This window comes from Melospiza georgiana, chromosome Z (assembly GCF_028018845.1).
Source record: "Melospiza georgiana isolate bMelGeo1 chromosome Z, bMelGeo1.pri, whole genome shotgun sequence".
Lineage (NCBI taxonomy): Eukaryota > Metazoa > Chordata > Aves > Passeriformes > Passerellidae > Melospiza > Melospiza georgiana.
In genome coordinates, this window is record NC_080465.1 from 82,366,169 (window position 1) to 82,386,506 (window position 20,338).

Sequence of the window (20,338 nt, forward strand, 5' to 3'; positions counted from 1 at the left end):
TCCATTTTATTCCATTTTTTTTCCTCAATTTTCCCCCAAATTATTCTAATTTTATTCCAATTTTATTCTCATTTTTCCCCAATTTTTCCTCATTTTATTCCAATTTTTCCCCATTTTTTCCCCATTTTTTTTCAATTTTTATTCCAATTTTTCCCCAATTTTCCCCATTTTATTCCAATTTTTTCCCCATTTTTCCCCAAATTTTCCCCCATTTTATTCCAAATTTTTCCCAATTTTTTCCCATTTTTTCCTCATTTTATTCCCATTTTATTCCAATTTTTCCCCCATTATTTTCCCATTTTTTCTCCAATTATTTCCCATTTTATTCGAATTTTTTCTCAATTTTATTCCCATTTTATTCCAATTTTTCTCCATTTTATTCCAATTTTATTCCCATTTTTCTCCATTTTTTTCCAATTTTTTCCTCAATTTTCCCCCAAATTATTCTAATTTTATTCCAATTTTCCCCCAATTTTCCCCTATTTTATTCCAATTTTATTCCCATTTTTTCCCCAATTTTTACCCATTTTATTCCAATTTTTCCCCATTTTAATTCCCATTTTATTCCAATTTTATTCTGATTTTTTCCCCATTTTATTCCCATTTTTTCCCTAATTTTTCCCCACTTTTTTCCCAATTTTATTCACATTTTTCTCAAATTTTTCTCCATTTTTATCCAATTTTTTTCCCCAAATTTCCCCCAAATTATTCCAATTTTACTCCCATTTTTCCCCAATTTTTCCCCCATTTTATTCCAATTTTTCTCCATTTTTTTCCATTTTTTCCTCATTTTTGCCCATTTTTTTTCCCATTTTTTCCCCAATTATTTCCCATTTTATTCGAATTTTTTCTCAATTTTTCCCCATTTTATTCCAATTTTTCCCCATTTTTCCCCCATTTTTTTCCCATTTTTTATTCCCATTTTATTTCAATTTTTTCCCCAATTTATCCCATTTTTATTTCATTTTTTTCTCTAATTTTTCCCAATTTTCCCCCATTTTATTCCAATTTTATTCCCATTTTTCCCCATTTTTTCCCCATTTTTTCCCCAATTTTTCCCCATTTTATTCCAATTTTTCCCCATTTTAATTCCCATTTTATTCCAAATTTATTCTGATTTTTTTCCCATTTTATTCCCATTTTATTCCAATTTTTTCCCATTTTATTTCAATTTTTTTCTCCAATTTTTCCCATTTTTATTCCAATTTTATTCCTATTTTTTTTCTTAATTTTTACCCCATTTTTCTCCATTTTATTCCATTTTTTTTCCTCAATTTTCCCCCAAATTATTCTAATTTTATTCCCATTTTTTCCCCAATTTTATTTCCATTTTTTTCCCCAATTTTTCCCCAATTTTATTCCAATTTTTCCCCATTTTATTCCAATTTTTTTCAATTTTTCCCCATTTTTTCCCCATTTTTTCCCAATTTTATTTCCCATTTTATTCCAATTTTTTTTCCTTTTTTCCCCATTTTATTCCAAATTTTTCCCCATTTTTCCCCAAATTTTTCCCCATTTTATTCCAATTTTTTCCCATTTTTATTCCCATTTTTTCCCCATTTTTCCCCAATTTTTCCCCCATTTTCCCCCATTTTATTTCAAATTTTTCCCCAATTTTTCCCCATTTTTTCCTAATTTTATTTCAATTTTTTCCCCATTTTATTCCCATTTTTTCTCCAATTATTTCCCATTTTATTCCCATTTTATTCTGATTTTTTCCCCATTTTATTCTAATTTTTTCCCATTTTTATTCCCATTTTATTTCAATTTTTTTTCTCCAATTTCCCCATTTTTATTCCAATTTTATTCCTAGTTTTTTCCACATTTTCTTAATTTTTTCCCCATTTTATTTCAATTTTTTCCCCATTTTATTCCAATTTTTTTTTCATTTTTCCCCCATTTTATTCCAAATTTTTCCCCATTTTTTCCCCAATTTTCCCCATTTTTATTCCATTTTTTTCCCATTTTTATTCCCATTTTATTCCAAATTTTTCCCAATTTTTTCCCATTTTTTCCCCATTTTATTCCCATTTTTCCCCAATTTTTCCCCATTTTTTCCTAATTTTATTCCAAATTTTTCCCCAATTTTTTCCCCATTTTTATTCCCATTTTATTCCAATTTTATTCTGATTTTTTCCCCATTTTATTCCAATTTTTTCCCATTTTTATTCCTATTTTTTTCCCATTTTTTCCCCAATTTTTCCCCATTTTATTCCCATTTTTTTTCCAAATTTCCCCCCGTTTTATTCCATTTTTTTCCAATTTTTACCCATTTTTATTCCAATTTTATTCCTATTTTTCTTCCAATTTCTTTTAATTTTTCCCCAATTTTTCCCCATTTTTTCCCCATTTTTCCCCAATTATTTCCCATTTTATTCCCATTTTATTCTCATTTTTTCCCCATTTTTTCCCAATTTTATTCCCATTTTATTTCTAATTTTATTCTCATTTTTCCTCCATTTTTTCTTTATTTTATTCCCAATTTATTCTGATTTTTTCCCCATTTTATTCCAATTTTTTCCCCATTTTTTCCCCAATTTTCCCCCATTTTATTCCAATTTTATTCTGATTTTTCCCCCATTTTACTCCAATGTTTTCCCATTTTTATTCCCATTTTATTCTAATTTATTTCCAATTTTTCCCCATTTTATTCCCATTTTATTTCAATTTTATTCTCATTTTTCCCCATTTTTTCCCCAATTTTTCCCCATTTTATTCCAATTTTTCCCCATTTTTTCCCCATTTTTTTTCAATTTTTATTCCAATTTTTCCCCAATTTTTCCCTAATTTTTTCTCATTTTTTCCCCATTTTATTCCAATTATTTTCCCAATTTTTCTGCAATTTTTTCCTATTTTTTCTCCAATTTTCCCCCATTTTTATTCCCATTTTTTTCCAATTTTTCCAATTTTTTCCCCATTTTATTCCAATTTTTATTCCAAATTTTTCCCCCAATTTTCCCCATTTTTTTTCCATTTTTTCCCATTTTTTTTCCTAATTTTATTCCAAATTTTTCCCCATTTTTTTCCAATTTTTCCCCATTTCTTTCCAATGTTTTCCCCGTTTCATTCCAATTTCTTTCCCATTTTTTCCCCAATTTTCCCCCATTTTATTCCCATTTTTTTCCAATTTTTTCCCCATTTTTTCCCAATTTTTCCCCATTTTTTTCCAATTTTTTCCCCATTTTATTTCAATTTTTTCCCCCAATTTTCCCCCATTTTATTCCCATTTTTATTCCCATTTTATTCCAATTTTATTCCAATTTTTCCCCCATTATTTTCCCATTTTTTTCCCCAATTATTACCCATTTTATTCGAATTTTTTCTCAATTTTTTCCCATTTTATTTCAATTTTTTTCTCTAATTTTCCCCATTTTATTCCCATTTTATTCCCATTTTATTCCAATTTTTTCCCATTTTTCCCCATTTTATTCCCATTTTTCCCTAATTTTTTTCCTCTTTTTTTCCAATTTTATTCCATTTTTTTCCCATTTTTATTCCTGTTTTTTCCCCAATTTATCCCATTTTTATTCCAATTTTATTCCAATTTTATTCTCATTTTTCCCCAATTTTTCCCCATTTTTTCCCCATTTTATTCCAATTTTTTCCCATTTTTATTTCCATTTTATTCCCGTTTTTTCCCCAATTTATCCCATTTTTATTCCAATTTTATTCCTATTTCTCTTCCAAATTTTCTTAATTTTTTCCCATTTTTTCCCCATTTTATTCCAATTTTTTCCCCATTTTATTCCCTAATTTTTCCCAATTTTATTCCAATTTTATTCTCATTTTTTCCCAATTTTATTCCCATTTTATTCCAATTTTTTCCCAATTTTTCCCCAATTTTCCCCCATTTTTTCCCATCAAAAATTCAATTTTTTCCCCATATTTTCCCCTCAAAAAATTCCATTTTTTCCCCATTTTCCCCCAAAAAAATCCAAATTTTTTTCTCTCACCACTTTTAACTTTCATTCCCATTTTCCGCCTCGTTTTTCTCCTGATTTTCACAATTCCTGGACAGAACATCGGCCAAAAGCGCCTCCTCCAACTTCTTCCTCACCGCCTGAACCCTTTCCTCTTGTTTCCTAAAAATAATTAAAAATTAATTAAAATAATTAAATTTTTATATCAAAAAATCCACTTTTTATTCCACGAAAAAATCTCAATTTTTGGCGAAAAAATCCCATTTTTTTCCCACCAAAAATTCAAATTTTTCGCCCAAAAATTCAAATTTTTTCCCTAAAAAAATCAAATTTTTTCCCTAAAAATTCAAATTTTTTCCCTAAAAAAAATCAAATTTTTTCCCTAAAAAATTCAAATTTTTTCCCTAAAAAAATCAAATTTTTTCGTCCAAAAATTCAAATTTTTTCCTTCAAAAAATTCAAATTTTTTCCCTAAAAAATTCAAATTTTTTCCCTAAAAAATTCAAATTTTATCCCCCAAAAATTGGATATTTTTAGCCCAAAATTTGAATTTTTAATCGAAATTTTTCTGGAAAAAAATTCAATTTTTTCTCCTCCAACTTCTTCCTCACCGCCTGAACCCTTTCCTCTTGTTTCCTAAAAATAATTCAAATTTAATTAAAATAATTAAATTTTTATATAAAAAAATCCACTTTTTATTCCACGAAAAAATCTCAATTTTTGGCGAAAAAATCCCATTTTTTCCCCCAAAAAATTCAAATTTTTCGCCCAAAAATTCAAATTTTTTCCCTAAAAAAATCAAATTTTTTCCTTCAAAAAAAATCAAATTTTTTCCCTAAAAAATTCATTTTTTTCCTTCAAAAAATTAAATTTTTACTCCAAAAAAATCCAAATTTTTTCCCCAAACAACCAAATTTTTAATCTCCAAAATATCCCAAATTTTCCCCCAAAAATTCCAAATTTTTCACCAAAAATTCCAAATTTTTTGGTCCCAAAATTTCACAATTTTTTCCCTAAAAATCCAATTTTTTTTTACCCAAAATCCCCGGGAAAATGGAGAAATTTTTTTGGAATTATTTTTTATTTTTTGGGGATTTTTTGAGGGATTTTTTTAGGATTTTTTAGGAATTTTTGGGATTTTTTTGGAATTTTTTGGGGATTTTTGGGGGATTTTTTTAGGATTTTTTAGGGATTTTTTGGGGCATTTTTTGGTGATTTTTTGTGATTTTTTTGGGATTTTTTTAAACATTTTTGGGATTTTTTGGAGCATTTTTGGGGAATTTTTTGGGTGATTTTTTGAGGATTTTTTTGGGATTTTTAAAGATTTTTAAAGATTTTTTCAAAATTTTTTTGGAATTTTTGGGGCATTTTTTGGGAATTTTTTTGGAATTTTTTGAGGATTTTTTTAGATTTTTTGGGGGATTTTTGGGGATTTTTTTGGATTTTTTTTTAGGAATTTTTAGGATTTTTTTGGTATTTTTGGGGGATTTTTATAGGAATTTTTGGGGAATTTTTTAGGAATTTTTTGGGGATTTTTTTTTAATTTTTCAGGGATTTTTTTGGGATTTTTTTGGATTTTGGGGGGGATTTTTTGGGGATTTTTTGGGGAATTTTGTGGGATTTTTTGGGGGAATTTTGTGGGATTTTTTTTGGGGATTCTTTGGCAATTCTTTGGGAATTTTTTTGGAATTTTGGGGGATTTTTAAGGACTTTTTTTTTTAATTCTTTGGGGAATTTTTGGGGGATTTTTTGAGGATTTTTTTAGGGTTTTTTTGGTATTTTTTGGGGAATTTTGGGGAATTTTAAAGGAATTTTTGGGGCAATTTTTTGGGATTTCTTTAGGAATTTTTTTGGGATTTTTTTTTTTTAGAATTTTTTGGGGTTTTTTTTTAGAGATTTTTGTGGAATTTTTTTTGTATTTTTGGAGATTTTTGGGGGGATTTTTTTAGGAATTCTTTATGGATTTTTTAGGAATTTTTTTTTTTTTTTGCATTTTTTCCGGGATTTTTTTGGGGTTTTTTTAGGAATTTTTTGGAATTTTTGGGGAATTTTTTGGCAATTTTTTTGAGATTTTTTTTATTTTGGGGGGGATTTTTCGAGATTTTTAGGGGATTTTTGAGGGAATTTTTAATGGGATTTTTTGGGGATTTTTAATAGGATTTTTTCCAATTTTTTTTTAATTTTTCAGAGATTTTTTTGGAGTTTTTTAGGAATTTTTTGGAATATTTTTAGGCTTTTTTGGGCCACGTTTTGGGGAATTTTCAAGGATGTTTTTGGGGATTTTTTTGATTTTTTTAGGAATTTTTGGGGGATTTTTTAGGGATTTTTTGGGGATTTTTTGGGGAATTTTTTAGGAATTTTTTGGGATTTTTTTTTTCAGAATTTTTTGGGGTTTTTTTTTAGAGATTTTGTGGAATTTTTTTTTGTATTTTTGGAGATTTTTGGGGGGATTTTTTTGGAATTTTTGGGGAATTTTTGAGGATTTTTTTCGAAGTTTTTTTGCGTTTCTTCGGGGATTTTTGGGGGGTTTTTTGAGGCATTTTTTTGATTTTTTTTTGTGTAAAAAAAGCAAAATTTAGACAGACCTGATGTCCTCATCAGTGACCACGAATGCCCTGCACAGGGGCTGCGCCGTGTTCAGCCAAATCCCCGGATTTTTCTCCACGGCCGCCGAGTTCTGGCCGGTGATGGGAGCCGAGCTGGTGTGCAGGGCGCTGGCCACGGCCGACAGCAGAGATTCTGTGCTGGCTCCTGGCCCAACTCCTGCAGAAAAAAATCCAGAATTTTTAATCAAATTTGGCATTTTTTACCCCGAAAAAATCCGATTTTGTTTGGCTGAAATATCCCTTTTTTCCCGTCAAAATTCGCTTTTTTTTCCCCCCAAAATTCAAATTTTTCGCCTCAAAATTCGCTTTTTTTCCCCAATTTTTCCCCCAATTTTCCCCCAATTTTCTCTGATTTTTCCCCATTTTATTCCAATTTTTTCCCCAATTTTCCCCCCAATTTTCTCCACATTTTTTTCCATTTTTCCCCAATTTTTCCCCCAATTTTTCCCCATTTATTCGCATTTTCCCCATTTATGCCCATTTTATTCACATTTTTACCCAATTTTCCCCCAATTTAATATGATTTTTCCCCATTATATTCCATTTCCCCCATTTTATTTCCATTTTTTTCCCCATTTTATTCAATTTTTATTCCCCATTTTTTCCCCATTTTATTCCAATTTTATTCCAATTTTCCCCATTTTATTCCAAATTTTCCCCAATTTCCCCCAATTTTTCCCCATTTATTCCAATTTTTTTTTTTCCATTTTTTTCCCCATTTTTATCCCCATTTTTCCCCATTTTATTCCCATTTTATTTCATATTTTCCCCATTTTATTCCCAATTTTTTCCCCATTTTATTCAATTTTTTCCCCAATTTTTCCCCAATTTTTCCCCATTTTTTCCCCATTTTATTCCCATTTTATTTTCATTTTTTCCCCATTATTTCCCCTTTTTTTCCCCATTTTATTTTCATTTTTCCCCCATTTTTGCCCCATTTTTTTCCTCAATTTTCCCCCCATTTTATTCCATTTTTTCCCCATTTTATTCCCATTTATTTTCATTATTTTCCCCATTTTTTCCCCAATTTTCCCCCAATTTTCTCCAATTTTTCTCCATTATTTCCCCATTTTTCCCCCATTTTATTTTCATTTTGTCCCCATTTTTCCCCCCATTTCTTCCCCATTTTATTTCCATTTTTTCCCCAATTTTCCCCATTTTATTTCCATTTTTCCCCAATTTTTTCTCCATTATTTCCCCAATTTTTCCGCTATTTTATTTTCATTTTTTCCCCATTTTATTCCATTGTTTATTTCCATTTTTCATCACCATTTTATTCCAATTTTTCCCCAATTTTTTCCCCATTTATTCCAATTTTATTCCCATTTTCCCCCATTTTATTCCCATTTTATTCCATTTTTTCCCCAATTTTTATTCCAATTTTCCCCCATTTTTCCCCCATTTTTCTCCATTTTTTCCCCATTTTATTTTCATTTATTCCCAATTTTCCCATTTTATTCCCATTTTATTTCTATTTTTCCCCAATTTTTACTCCAATTTTCCCCTCATTTTTCCTCCATTTTTTCCCAATTTTTCCCCAATTTTCTCCAATTTTTCCCCCATTTTATTTCCATTTTATTCCAATTTTCCCCCCATTTTATTCCCAATTTTCCCCCAATTTTCCCCCAATTTTCCCCCCAATTTTTCCCCATTTTTTTCCCCATTTTATTCCCATGTATTTCCCCAATTTTCCCCCATTTTTCCCCATTTTATTGTTAATTTTTTTCCCCATTTTATTTTCAATATTTTCCCCCATTTTATTTTCATTTTTCCCATTTTATTTCATTTTTTTCCCCCATTTTTCCCCATTTTATTTCATTTTTCCCCATTTTATTTCATTTTCCCCTGTTTACCCTGCAGTCCCTTGGGCAGCTCCATGCATTTGATGATTTCCTCGCTCACGTCCGACGCGCTCAGGCCCTGCAGCCGCTTCTCCCAAAAAAGCTGCAAAAAATTCAAAATTTTTCATCAAAAATTCAAAAATTTTTCATCCAAAAAATTCCAATTTTCATCAAAAATACAAAAAAAAGTCAATTTTTTCTTCTCCTTTCCCTCCCCCTTTTTCCCCGTTTTATTCCTATTTTTTTGCAATTTTTTTCCTAATTTTTCCCCATTTTATCCCCAATTTTTCCCAAATTTTCCACCCATTTTTTCCAATTTTTTCCCCATTTTTTCCCCATTTTATTCCCATTTTTTCCCTATTTTTCCCCAATTCAATCCAAATTTTCCCCCAATTTTCCCCCATTTTATTCCCATTTTTTCCCCATTTTTCTCCTCCCATTTTTTCCCCATTTTATTCCAATTTTTATTCCAATTTTTCCCCATTTATCCCCATTTTATTCACAATTTTTTCCCCCATTTTTTCCCTTTTTTTTCCATTTTATTCCAATTTTCCCCATTTATTCCCAACTTTTCTCCATTTTATTCCATTTTTATTCCCATTTTTATTCCAATTTTTCCCCATTTTATTCCCATTTATTCCAATTTTTCTCCATTTTATTCCAATTATTTCCCCATTTATATTCCAATTTTTTCCCCATTTTATCTCCATTTTATTCTAATTTTTTTCCCATTTTTTCACCAAATTTTCCCCAATTTTTCCCCATTTTATTCCCATTTTTCCCAAATTTTATTCCAATTTTTCTCTCCAATTTTCCTCCAATTTTTCCCCATTTTTTTCCCCATTTTTTTCCCATTTTATTCCCATTTTATACCAATTTTTTCCCCAATTTTTCCCCAATTTTCTCCATTTTTATTCCAATTTTTCCCATTTTATTCCCATTTTTCCCCATTTTATTCCATTTTATTCCATTTTTATTCCATTTTTTCCCCATTTTTTCCCCATTTTTTCCCCATTTTATTCCATTTTTTTCCTCATTTTATTCCAATATTTTTCCGATTTTCTTCCCAATTTATTCAATTTTATTCCCATTTTTCCCCCAATTTTCCCCATTTTATTCCCATTTTATTCCAATTTTCCCCATTTTTATTCCAATTTTTTTTCCCCATTTTTCCCCATTTTATTCCAATTTTTTCTGCTTTTATTCCAATTTTTATTCCAATTTATTCCAATTTTTCCCCATTTTATTCCAATTATTTCCCATTTTTCCCCATTTTATTCCCATTTCATTCCAAATTTTCCCCAATTTTCCCCCATTTTATTCCAATTTTTATTCCCATTTTTTCCCCATTTTATTCCATTTTTTTCCCCAAATTTTCCCCCATTTTATCCAATTTTCCCATTTTATTCCCATTTTTTCCTCATTTATTCCCATTTTATTCCATTTTATTCCCATTTTCCCCAATTTTTCCCCATTTTCCCCCATTTTATTCCCATTTTATTCCATTTTATTCCCAATTTTTCCCCAATTTTTATTCCAATTTTATTCCCATTTTTTCCCAATTTCCCCCATTTTCCCATTTTATTCCCAATTTTTCCTCATTTTATTCCAATTTTTCCCATTTTTTCCCCATTTTTTCCCCATTTTATTCCAATTTTTCCCCATTTTCTCCCAATTTATTCCCAATTTTCCCCCATTTTATTCTCATTTTTTCCCACATTTTTCCCCATTTTATTCCAATTTTTCCCCATTTTTTTCTTATTATTTTTAAAATTTTTTCCCTCATTTTTTTCCATTTTATTCCAAATTTTCCCATTTTATTCCAATGTTTTCCAATTTAATCCAATTTTTCCCCAATTTAACCCATTTCTTCCCCCATTTTTTCCCATTTATTCCCCATTTTTCCTCATTTTATCCCCATTTTATTCCCATTTTTCCCCATTTTATTCCATTTTTTCCCCCATTTTCCCCCATTTTATTCTCATTTTTTCCTCATTTTATTCCCATTTTATTCCAATTTTCCCCCATTTATTCCAAATTTTTCCCCATTTTATTCCCATTTTTTTCCCCATTTTATTCCATTTTTTTCCCCATTTTCCCCCATTTTATTCCAATTTTATTCCAATTATTTTCCATTTATTCCAATTTTTTCCCTATTTTCCTCCCTCATTTTTTCCCAATTTTCTCCATTATATTCCAATTTTTTCCCCATTTTCCCCCATTTTATTCTCATTTTTTCCCCATTTTATTCCAATTTTTTCCCCTTTTATTCCCAATTTTTATTCCAATTTAATTCCAAATTTTTCCCCATTTTTTCCCCATTTATCCCCATTTTTTCCAATTTTTATTCCCATTTTTCCCCATTTTATTCCATTTATTCCAATTATTTCCCCTATTCCAATTTTATCCCCATTTTATTCCATTTTTTTCCCCAATTTTTCCCCATTTTATTCCCATTTTATTCCCCAATTTATTCCCATTTTTATTCCAATTTTATTCCCATTTTCCCCATTTTATTCCCATTTTATTCCAATTATTTCCCCATTTTATTCCAATTTATTCCCATTTTATTCCATTTTTATTCCCATTTTTCCCCCATTTTATTCAAATTTTTTCCCCATTTTATTCCCATTTTTTTCCCCATTTTATTCCAATTTTCCCCCATTTTATTCCCATTTTATTCCATTTTTATTCCCATTTTTTCTCCCCCATTTATCCCCATTTTTAATTCCAATTTTTCCCCTTTATTCCAATTTTTATTCCCAATTTTATTCCAAATTTTTCCCCATTTTATTCCAATATTTCCCCATTTTTCCCCCAATTTATTCCATTTTATTCCAATATTTTTCCCATTTTATTCCCAATTTTCCCCCAATTCTCCCCAATTTTTTCCCCATTTTTTCTCCATTTTATTCCCATTTATTCCAATTTTTCCCCATTTTATTGCAATTTTTCCCCATTTTTTCCCCATTTTATTCCAAATTCTTCCGCATTTTCTCCCAATTTTTCCCCATTTTATTCCATTTTTTCCCCAATTTTCCCCAATTTTCCCCAATTTTATTCCCATTTTTCCCCAGTTTTCCCCATTTTTCCCTTTTTTTTCCAATTTCATTCCGATTTTTTCCCCATTTTTTCCACAATTTTCCCCCATTTTATTCCATTTTTTTCCCCATTTTTCCCCATTTATTCCAATTTTTTCCCATTTTATTCCCATTTTATTCCCATTTTTATTCCAAATTTTTCCCCCATTTTATTCCTTTTTTTTTCCATTTTTTTCCCCATTTTTTCCCCATTTTATTCCAATTTTTTCCATTTTTATTCCCATTTTTATTCCCATTTTATCAATTTATCCCCATTTTTATTCCAATTTTTTCCCCATTTTTTCCATTTTTATTCCAATTTTATTCCAATTTTTCCCCATTTTATTCCATTTTTATCCCCATTTTATTCCCATTTTTTCCCCATTTTATTCCCATTTTTATTCCAATTTTATTCCAATTTTATTCCAAATTTTTCCCCAATTTTTCCCCAATTTTATTCCATTTTTTCTCCAGTTTTCCCCATTTTATTCCCATTTTTTTCCCATTTTATTCCAATTTTTATTCCAATTTTTCCCCATTTTATTCCCATTTTATTTCCATTTTATTCCCATTTTATCCCATTTTATTCCAATTTTATTCCCATTTTATTCCCAATTTTTTCCCATTTTATTCCCCTTTTTTCCCCATTTTATTCCATTTTTATTCCCATTTTATTCTCATTTTTCCCCATTTTTTCCCAATTTTTCCCCAATTTTTCCCCATTTTATTCCAATTTTTTCCCATTTTATTCCAATTTTTTCCACATTTTTTCCCTTTTATTCCAATTTTTATTCCAATTTTATTCCAAATTTTTCCCCCATTTTTTCTCCATTTTATTCCAATTTTTTTCCCCATTTTATTCCAATTTTATTCCCATTTTATTCCAATTTTCCCCCATTTATTCCCATTTTATTCCCATTTTTATTCCAATTTTATTCCCATTTTATTTCCAATTTTCTCCCATTTTATTCCAATTTTTTCCCCATTTTATTCCATTTTTTTCCAATTTTTCCTCATTTTATTCCCATTTTTCCCCCCATTTTTCCCCATTTTATTCCCATTTTTATTCCAATTTTTCCCCATTTTATTCCCATTTTATTCCCATTTTATTCCCATTTTATTCCCATTTTTATTCCAATTTAATTCCAATTTTATTCCCATTTTTTCCCCAATTTTATTCCCATTTTATTCCCATTTTTTCCCCCATTTTTCCCCATTTCCCCCCATATCTTCCCCATCTTTCGCCCGATTTTCTTCATTTTTTTTTTCTTTTTCTCCCCAAAGTCTCCCCTAATTAACCAACCCATTAATTAACCTCATTAATTAACCTGTTTGGGCTGATCACTCATTCTTTGAGGGTCACTCCTGACTTTGTTGCCCGGGTGATTCGTCACCTTGGTCACCGGCTGCTTGAAAATGGAGGCGGTTTGGCGGATGGGGAGGGTGGTGTTCAGGTCGGGTTTGCCCTGAAATTAATTAATTTTTCATTAATTAATCAGTTAATTAATTAAGGAGGAGTGAAGGGGGAAAATTGAAAAAAAAAATGGAGAAAATCGGGGAAAAAACGGGGAAAAAATGGGGAAAAAATGAGGAAAATGGGGGGAAAAATGGGGGAAAATTGGAATAAAATTGGGGAAAAATGGAAAAAATTGGGGAAAAAATTGGAATAAAATGGAAAAAAATTGAGGAAAAAATTGGAATAAAATGGAAAAATATTGGAATAAAAATGGAGAAAATTGGGGGAAAAATGGGGAAAAATTGCGAATAAAATGGGGAAAAAATGGAATAAAATGGGGGAAAAATGGGGGAAAAATAGGAATTAAATGGGGGGAAATTGGGGAAAAAATTGGAATAAAATGGGGAAAAAATGGGAATAAAATGGGGAAACGTTGGAATAAAATAGGAAAAATATTGGGAAAAAAATGGAGAAAATTGGGGCAAAAATGGGAATAAATGGGAAAAAATTGGGGGAAAATTGGAATAAAATTGGAATAAAATGGGGAAAAAATTGGGGGAAAATTGGGGAAAAAATGGGGAAAAATTTGGAATAAAATGGGGAAAATTGGGGAAAAATTTGGAATAAAATGGGAAAAATTGGAATAAAAATGGGGAATAAAATGGGGAAAAATTGGAATAAAAATGGGGAATAAAATGGGGAAAATATTGGAATAAAATGGGAAAAATTGGGGGAAAAATGGGAATAAATGGGAAAAAATTGGGAAAAATTGAGAAAAATTGGAATAAAATGGGGAAAATATTGGAATAAAATGGGGAAATACTGGAATAAAAATGGGGAAAATTGGAGAAAAAATTGGAATAAAAATGGGGGAAAATTGGGGGGAAAATGGGGAAAAATTGGGAATAAAATGGGGGAAAAATTGGGAATAAATGGGGAAAATTGGGGAAAATTTGGAATAAAAATGGGCGAAAATTGGGGGAAAAATTGGGGAAAAATTGGAATAAAATGGAGAAAAATTGGGAATAAATGGGGAAAATTAAGGAAAAATTGGAATAAAAATGGGGAAAAATTGAGGGAAAAATTGGGGGAAAATTGGAATGAAATGGGAAAAATTGGAATATAAATGGAATAAAAATGGGGAAAAATTTGGAATAAAAATGGGGAAAAATTGGAGAGAAAATGGGGAAAATTGGGGAAAAATTTGGAATAAAATTGGGAAAAAGTTGGGAAAAATTGGGGAAAAATAGAAAGATTAGGAGCGATGCAGAATGAATAAAATCATGAATAAAATATTAAAAATTAAATTTTTTTACTCACTTTGTTGGGGTTGAGAGCATCGTTCCTGAGCTTCTGCTTGTTCTTCTGCAGCTTGCTGGGCATCATCTTCCCCGTGCGGAAATCGAAGGAGCTCAGGTCCACGGCGTTGCCCAGGTAGCGCGCCAGCTGCGGCTTGCTGCGAAATTTCTTCCCGCTGGGGCTGAAAAATTAATTAATTTCATTAATTAGGTTAATTAGGAGGAGATTGGGCAAAAAATTTGGGGAATTTTGGTGAAAAAATGGCGATTCTAGGTGAAAAAAATGGTGATTTTACGGCGGTTTTTGAGGGGAAAATTCTGATTTTTTTGGGGTTTTTGGAGGGGTTTTTAATTTTTTGGAGGGGTTTTTTAATGGGAATTTAGGGAAAAAAATTGGGGGATTTTTTGGGGATTTTTAGGGATTTTTGGGATTTTTTTGGGGATTTTATGGGATTTTTTGGGAATTTTTAGGGATTTTTTGGGAATTTTTAGGGATTTTTTTAGGGAATTTTTTGGGGATTTTTTGGAAATTTTTAGGGATTTTTGGGAATTTTTAGGGATTTTTTGAGAATTTTTTGGGGATTTTTTGAGGATTTTTTGGGATTTTTTTTGAAAATTTTTAGGGATTTTTCGAGGATTTTTTGAGAATTTTTTGGGGATTTTTGGGGGATTTTTTGGGATTTTATTTGAGGATTTGAAGGGAATTTCTTGGAATTTTTTGAGAATTTTTTGAGGATTTTTTGAGGATTTTTTGAGGATTTTTAGGGATTTTTTAAGAGAATTTTTAGGGATTTTTTAGGGAATTTTTTGAGAATTTTAGGGGATTTTTTAGGGATTTTTTTTGAGATTTTTGGGGATTTTTTGGAATTTTTAGAAAATTTTTAGGGATTTTTTGAGGATTTTTTGAGAATTTTTTGGGGATTTTTTGAGGATTTTTTGGGATTTTTTGAGAATTTTTTAGGGAATTTTTGGGAATTTTTAGAGAATTTTTAGGGATTTTTAGGGAATTTTTTGGGGATTTTTGAGGGATTTTTAGGGATTTTTTAGAGAATTTTTTAGGGATTTTTAGGGAATTTTGAGGATTTTTTGGGGATTTTAGGGAATTTTTTGAGAATTTTTAGGGATTTTTTGGGGATTTTTTTTGAGATTTTTGGGGATTTTTAGGGATTTTTAGGGAATTTTTAGGGAATTTTTTGAGAAGTTTTTGAGAATTTTTGAGGTTTTTTGGGGATTTTTTGAGGAATTTTTGGGGATTTTTTAGGGATTTTTTGAGGAATTTTTAGAGTTTTTTTGAGATTTTTTAGAGAGTTTTAGGGATTTTGTTAGGGATTTTTGGGATTGGGATTTTTTGAGGTGGAATTTTTTGGGGTGTGAGGATTTTTTGGATTGGTGAATTTTTTGGGTTTTTTGGGGAATTTTTGAGATTTTTGGGTTTGTTGAGATTTTGAGGGGGATTTTTTAGGGAATTTTTAGAGAATTTTTAGGGATTTTTTAGGGAATTTTTGAGGATTTTTAGGGATTTTTTAGGGATTTTTAGGGAATTTTTAGGGATTTTTAGTGAATTTTTTAGGGATTTTTTGAGGAGTTTTTGAGAATTTTTCGGGGATTTTTTGAGAATTTTTTGAGGATTTTTGAGGATTTTTGGGGATTTTTTTTGGAAATTTTTAGGGATTTTTTAGAGAATTTTTAGGGATTTTTTAGGGATTTTTTGAGGATTTTAGGGATTTTTTAGGGAATTTTTTGGGGATTTTTTGAGGATTTTTTGGGTATTTTTTGGGTATTTTTGGAGAATTTTTGGGGAACTTTTAGAGATTTTTGGGGCGGATTTTTTAGGGCATTTTTGGGAGAAATTTTTCAGAATATTTTGGAATTTTTGGAGATTTTTAGAGAATTTTTGGGGATTTTTTAGAGATTTTTTTAGAGCCCGGTTCGCCCTCATGGAACCGGAACCGCCCCGTGAGGGGAGCCCGGTTTCCCCTCATGGAACCGGAACCGCCCCGTGAGGGGAGCCCGGTTCGCCCTCATGGAACCGGAACCGGTTCGCCCTCATGGAACCGGAACCGCCCCGTGAGGGGAGCCCCGGTTCCCCCTCATGGAACCGGAACCGGTTCGCCCTCATGGAACCGGAACCGCCCCGTGAAGGGAGGCCCGGTTCGCCCTCATGGAACCGGAACCGGTTCGCCCTCATGGGAACCGGAACCGTCCCGGACAAACTCCAAGCTCCCCCCGTGACAAGAGCCCGGTTCTCCCTCAGAAAGTGAACCGGAATTCCCCCTGCCATGACAGCTCCCCCTCACACCGGCAACCGGAACCGCCCCGTGAGGGGAGGCCCGGTTCGCCCTCATGGAACCGGAACCGCCCCGTGAGGGGAGGCCCGGTTCCCCCTCATGGAACCGGAACCGTCCCGAGACAAAACTCCGAGCTCCCCCCGTGACAAGAGCCCGGTTCTCCCTCACAAAGTGAACCGGAATTCCCCCTGCCATGACAGCTCCCCCTCACACCGGCAACCGGAATCGCTCCGTGACAGGACAGCCCTGGCAGAGCCATGGCGGAAGCGAGCGAGCTCTGACAGCCGGCACCGACCCCAACCGCGCCACCGGGAGCTCCCCAAACCTCGGCAGCCCTACCGGGCCCGTACCTGAAGTAGTACACATCGCTTTTCCCGGCGCTCAGGCCCGACTTGCGGATCACCTCTTCCTTCTTCCAACCGGGAGGCAGCGCGGGACAGTCCATCCTGCCGGCTTCTCCATTGGCCGGCCCGGTGGGACGGGGCCGTTCGGGCCCGGGTTTGGCGGCCCGACTCGGCCGTTGCTTGTTACCGGAGCCGTTCGCTGTTGCCGGCCCGGTTGGGCCCGGGGCCGGGACCCCGCGGCGATGGCGGAACGGGCGCGCGGCGCCAGGAGCGCGGGCTGCGCGCGCAGCCGCCGGGGCGAGCCCGGCCCGGCCCGAGCGCGGCCTCCGAGCGGGGCAGAGCGGCCTCGCCGCACCATAGAGAGAGAAGCAGCGGGGGCGGGACCGGGCCACGGCCGGGCTCGGAGCGGGAACCGTGAGGGGAAAGCATGGCGGGAGAGCCGGGACGGGAACGGGAAGGGGGAAAAGGAGCGGGAGCTATGGCGGGACGTCAGTGTGAGAGGCCTGAGGCGGAACCATGGCGGGACCCCTGAGGGGAAATCATGGCGGCACCCCTGAGGGGAAACCACGGCGGGACCCCTGAGGGGAAACCGGAGAGGGGTCGGAATCATGGCGGCACCCCTGAGGGGAAACCACGGCGGGACCCCTGAGGGGAAACCGGAGAGGGATCCCTGAGGAGAAATCATGGCGGCACCCCTGAGGGGAAACCGGATCGGGATTTCTGAGGGGGAATCATGGCGAGACCCCTGAGGGGAAACCGGAGAGGGATCCCTGAGGAGGAAACCATGGCGGAACCCCCCTGAGGGGAAACCGGAGAGGGACCAATGGCGGCACCTGTGAGGGGAAACCATGGCGGCCTTCCTGAGGGGGGAATCATGGCGGGACCCCTGAGGGGAAACCGGAGAGGGATTCCTGAGGGGAAAACCATGGCGGAATTCCTGAGGGGAAACCGGAGAAGAAGCCCTGAGGGGGAATCATGGCGGGATCCCTGAAGGGGAACCGGAGCCAGCGGCCTGACCGGGATCCATGAGGGAGAATCATGGCGGGACCCCACAGGGACCCTAAAAAAGCCGAATTCGCCGTTTCCCTTCCCGCTTTTTTCCATCCCGGCGCTACGACCGAGCCCGAGGGCGGCCATACCACGTCCGGTGTCCTTCCCATTTCCGTTGCCGGTAAAATTACCGGGAGCGGCTGCCGGGATAACGGCGGGATCCGTGCGGGAGCCATTGCTGTGAGGGGCGAGCGCGGGAAAAGGGGAGGGGGAGCCAAGATGGCGGCGGTCGTGAGGGGAAGCGGCGGCTCGGAGGGGAAGCGGCTTTTTGGTTGAGAAATAAAATTGAAATAAGAAATCGAAATAAAAAGTTTTTGGGGGTGGGGTGTGAATTCTGGGAAAAAAAGCTTAAAAAAACCCCTAAAAATTCCCTTAAAAACAAAAAAAATTCCATGAAAAATCCCCTAAAAATTCCCTTTAAACCCCCCTAAAAATTCCATTAAAACCCCCAAAAATTCTATTAAGAATTCCATTGAAACCCCTAATAATCCCATTCAAAATTCAATTTAAAAGCCCCAAAATTCCATTTAAAATAAAAAAATTCCATTAAAAACCCCAAAAATCCCATTAAAATTCCATGAAAATCCCTCAAAATACCCCAGAATTTTAATTAAAAATCTTTTAAAAACTCCAAAATTTCATTAAAATCCCCCCAAAAATTCAATTTAAATATCCCCAAACTTTTTTGGGATTTTTTTGGTTTTTTTTTTCCTTCAATTCCCAATTTTTCTCCGAGCCTGAGGGGACCCGGAGCCTGAGGGGGGCGGAGCCTGACGGGACCGGGGAAAAAAAACCCGAGAAATTTTTGGAATTTCTGGGTTTTTTTAGGGATTTCTGGATTTGATTTGGGATTTCAGGACTTTTTTGTGGGTTTTTTTTAGGATTTTGGGGTTTTTTTCTGGCTTAAATTCCGATTTTTCCTTGAATCTGAGGGGACCCCGACCCTGAGGGAAAAGGCGGGAAAACCTGAGGGGGCTCCGATTCTGAGGGAAAACAGAAAAAAACCCCGATAAATTTTATAATTTATGTATTTTAACTTTAATTTCAGGTATTTTTATTTCTTTTTTTTCCTTTTTAGGAACTTTTTTTGCCACTTTTTCCCAATCTCGAGCCCCGTTGGAAGTTCCGGAGCTTCTCCCTCACGGATCCGCCGCCATCTTGGAGCTCGTGTGGAGATTAAATCATTTCCGCTTTTTTTTTTGTGTGTTTTTATTCCGGGTCTTGTTGATATTTATTGTAAATATTTGTGTTGATAAAATATTTATGTTTTTCTCCTTTTTATTCCTTTTTTCTGGGTTATTTTCTTCTTTTTTTTCTGAGTTTTCTTAAATTTTTTAGTCAATTTTTCCCCAATTCCCCCCCGTCCCCCCCCCCTCGATTTTATCCAATTTCCCCATTTTTTTTTCCTTATTTTTATCCCATTTTCCCCCTGATTTTTCCCGATTTTTCTGATATTTTATCCCACTTCCCCCCCACATTTTTCCTGATTTTTTCCTGATTTTCCCCCCTCATTTTCCCTCAAATTTTTCCTGATTTTATCCCTTTTTTCCTGATTTTCCCCCCATTTCCCCCTCAGAATTTCCTGATTTTTTCCACATTTTATCCCAATTTTTCTCCAATTTCCCCCCCAAATTTTCCCAATCTTCCCCCTTTTTTTTTCCCCATTATTTCCCCCAATTTTTTACCAATTTTTTCCTTTTTCTCCCCTAATTTCCCTCCGTTTTTTCCCATTTTATTCCCAATTTTCCCCAGCCCGGCCGGACAATTCCACAACTCAGGGAAACACCAAAAATCCATGGAAAAATCGAGGCACTGGTACATTTTTATTTCTTTTTTTTTTCTTTTTTTTTCGTTTTTTCCTCTTTTTTTCATCATTTTTATTTTTCCCATTTTTTCTGATTTTTCCCCCAATTTTTCCCATTTTCCCTCCCTTTTTTCCCCCAATTTTCCTGATTTTTTTCCCATTTTTTTCTTCATTTTTCCTCCCATTTTCCCCAATATTTTCCTCTATTATTTTCTCCATTTTTACCCCATTTTTTCCTTATTTTTCCCAATTTTTCCCCAATTTTTCTCCCATTTTTTCCCTTATTTTTTGCCATTTTTTCTCCATTTTTCCCTCATTTTCCCCCCTTTGTTTTCTCTTTTTTTCCCAATTTTTCCTCCATTTTCCCCCCATTTTTATTCCCATTTTCCCCCCAATTTTCCCCCATTTTATTCCAATTTTCCCCCCAAATTTCTCCCAATTTCCCATTTTTATTCTCAATTTTCCCCAATATTTTTCCTGTTTTTATTCCAATTTTTCCACAATTTTTCCCCATTTTTTCCCCAAATTTTTCCCCTTTTCTCCTTACTTTTATTCCCATTTTCCCCCAATTTTCCCCCCTTTTATCCCAATTTTTTTCCCTTTTTCCCCCTTTCCCCGCCCCAAAAAATTCTCATTTTCCCCCATTTTTTG

At 34.2% G+C, this 20,338-nt stretch overlaps 1 protein-coding gene across 1 annotated transcript in view; it reads right to left on the reverse strand.

Moving 5' to 3' along the window:
* LOC131095541 (methyl-CpG-binding domain protein 2-like) overlaps positions 1-17,017 on the reverse strand; it is a 205,244-nt gene extending 188,227 nt beyond the window's left edge. The window contains exons 1-6 of the mRNA XM_058043437.1: positions 16,840-17,017; positions 14,224-14,383; positions 12,776-12,913; positions 8,380-8,470; positions 6,506-6,683; positions 3,957-4,082 (exon numbers count right to left, since the gene is read on the reverse strand). Coding sequence (XP_057899420.1) covers positions 3,959-4,082; positions 6,506-6,683; positions 8,380-8,470; positions 12,776-12,913; positions 14,224-14,383; positions 16,840-16,934 — 786 coding nt within the window. The 5' untranslated portion in view covers positions 16,935-17,017 and the 3' untranslated portion in view covers positions 3,957-3,958. The remainder of the gene's footprint in view (positions 1-3,956; positions 4,083-6,505; positions 6,684-8,379; positions 8,471-12,775; positions 12,914-14,223; positions 14,384-16,839) is intronic.
* Positions 17,018-20,338: the final 3,321 nt, after the last annotated feature.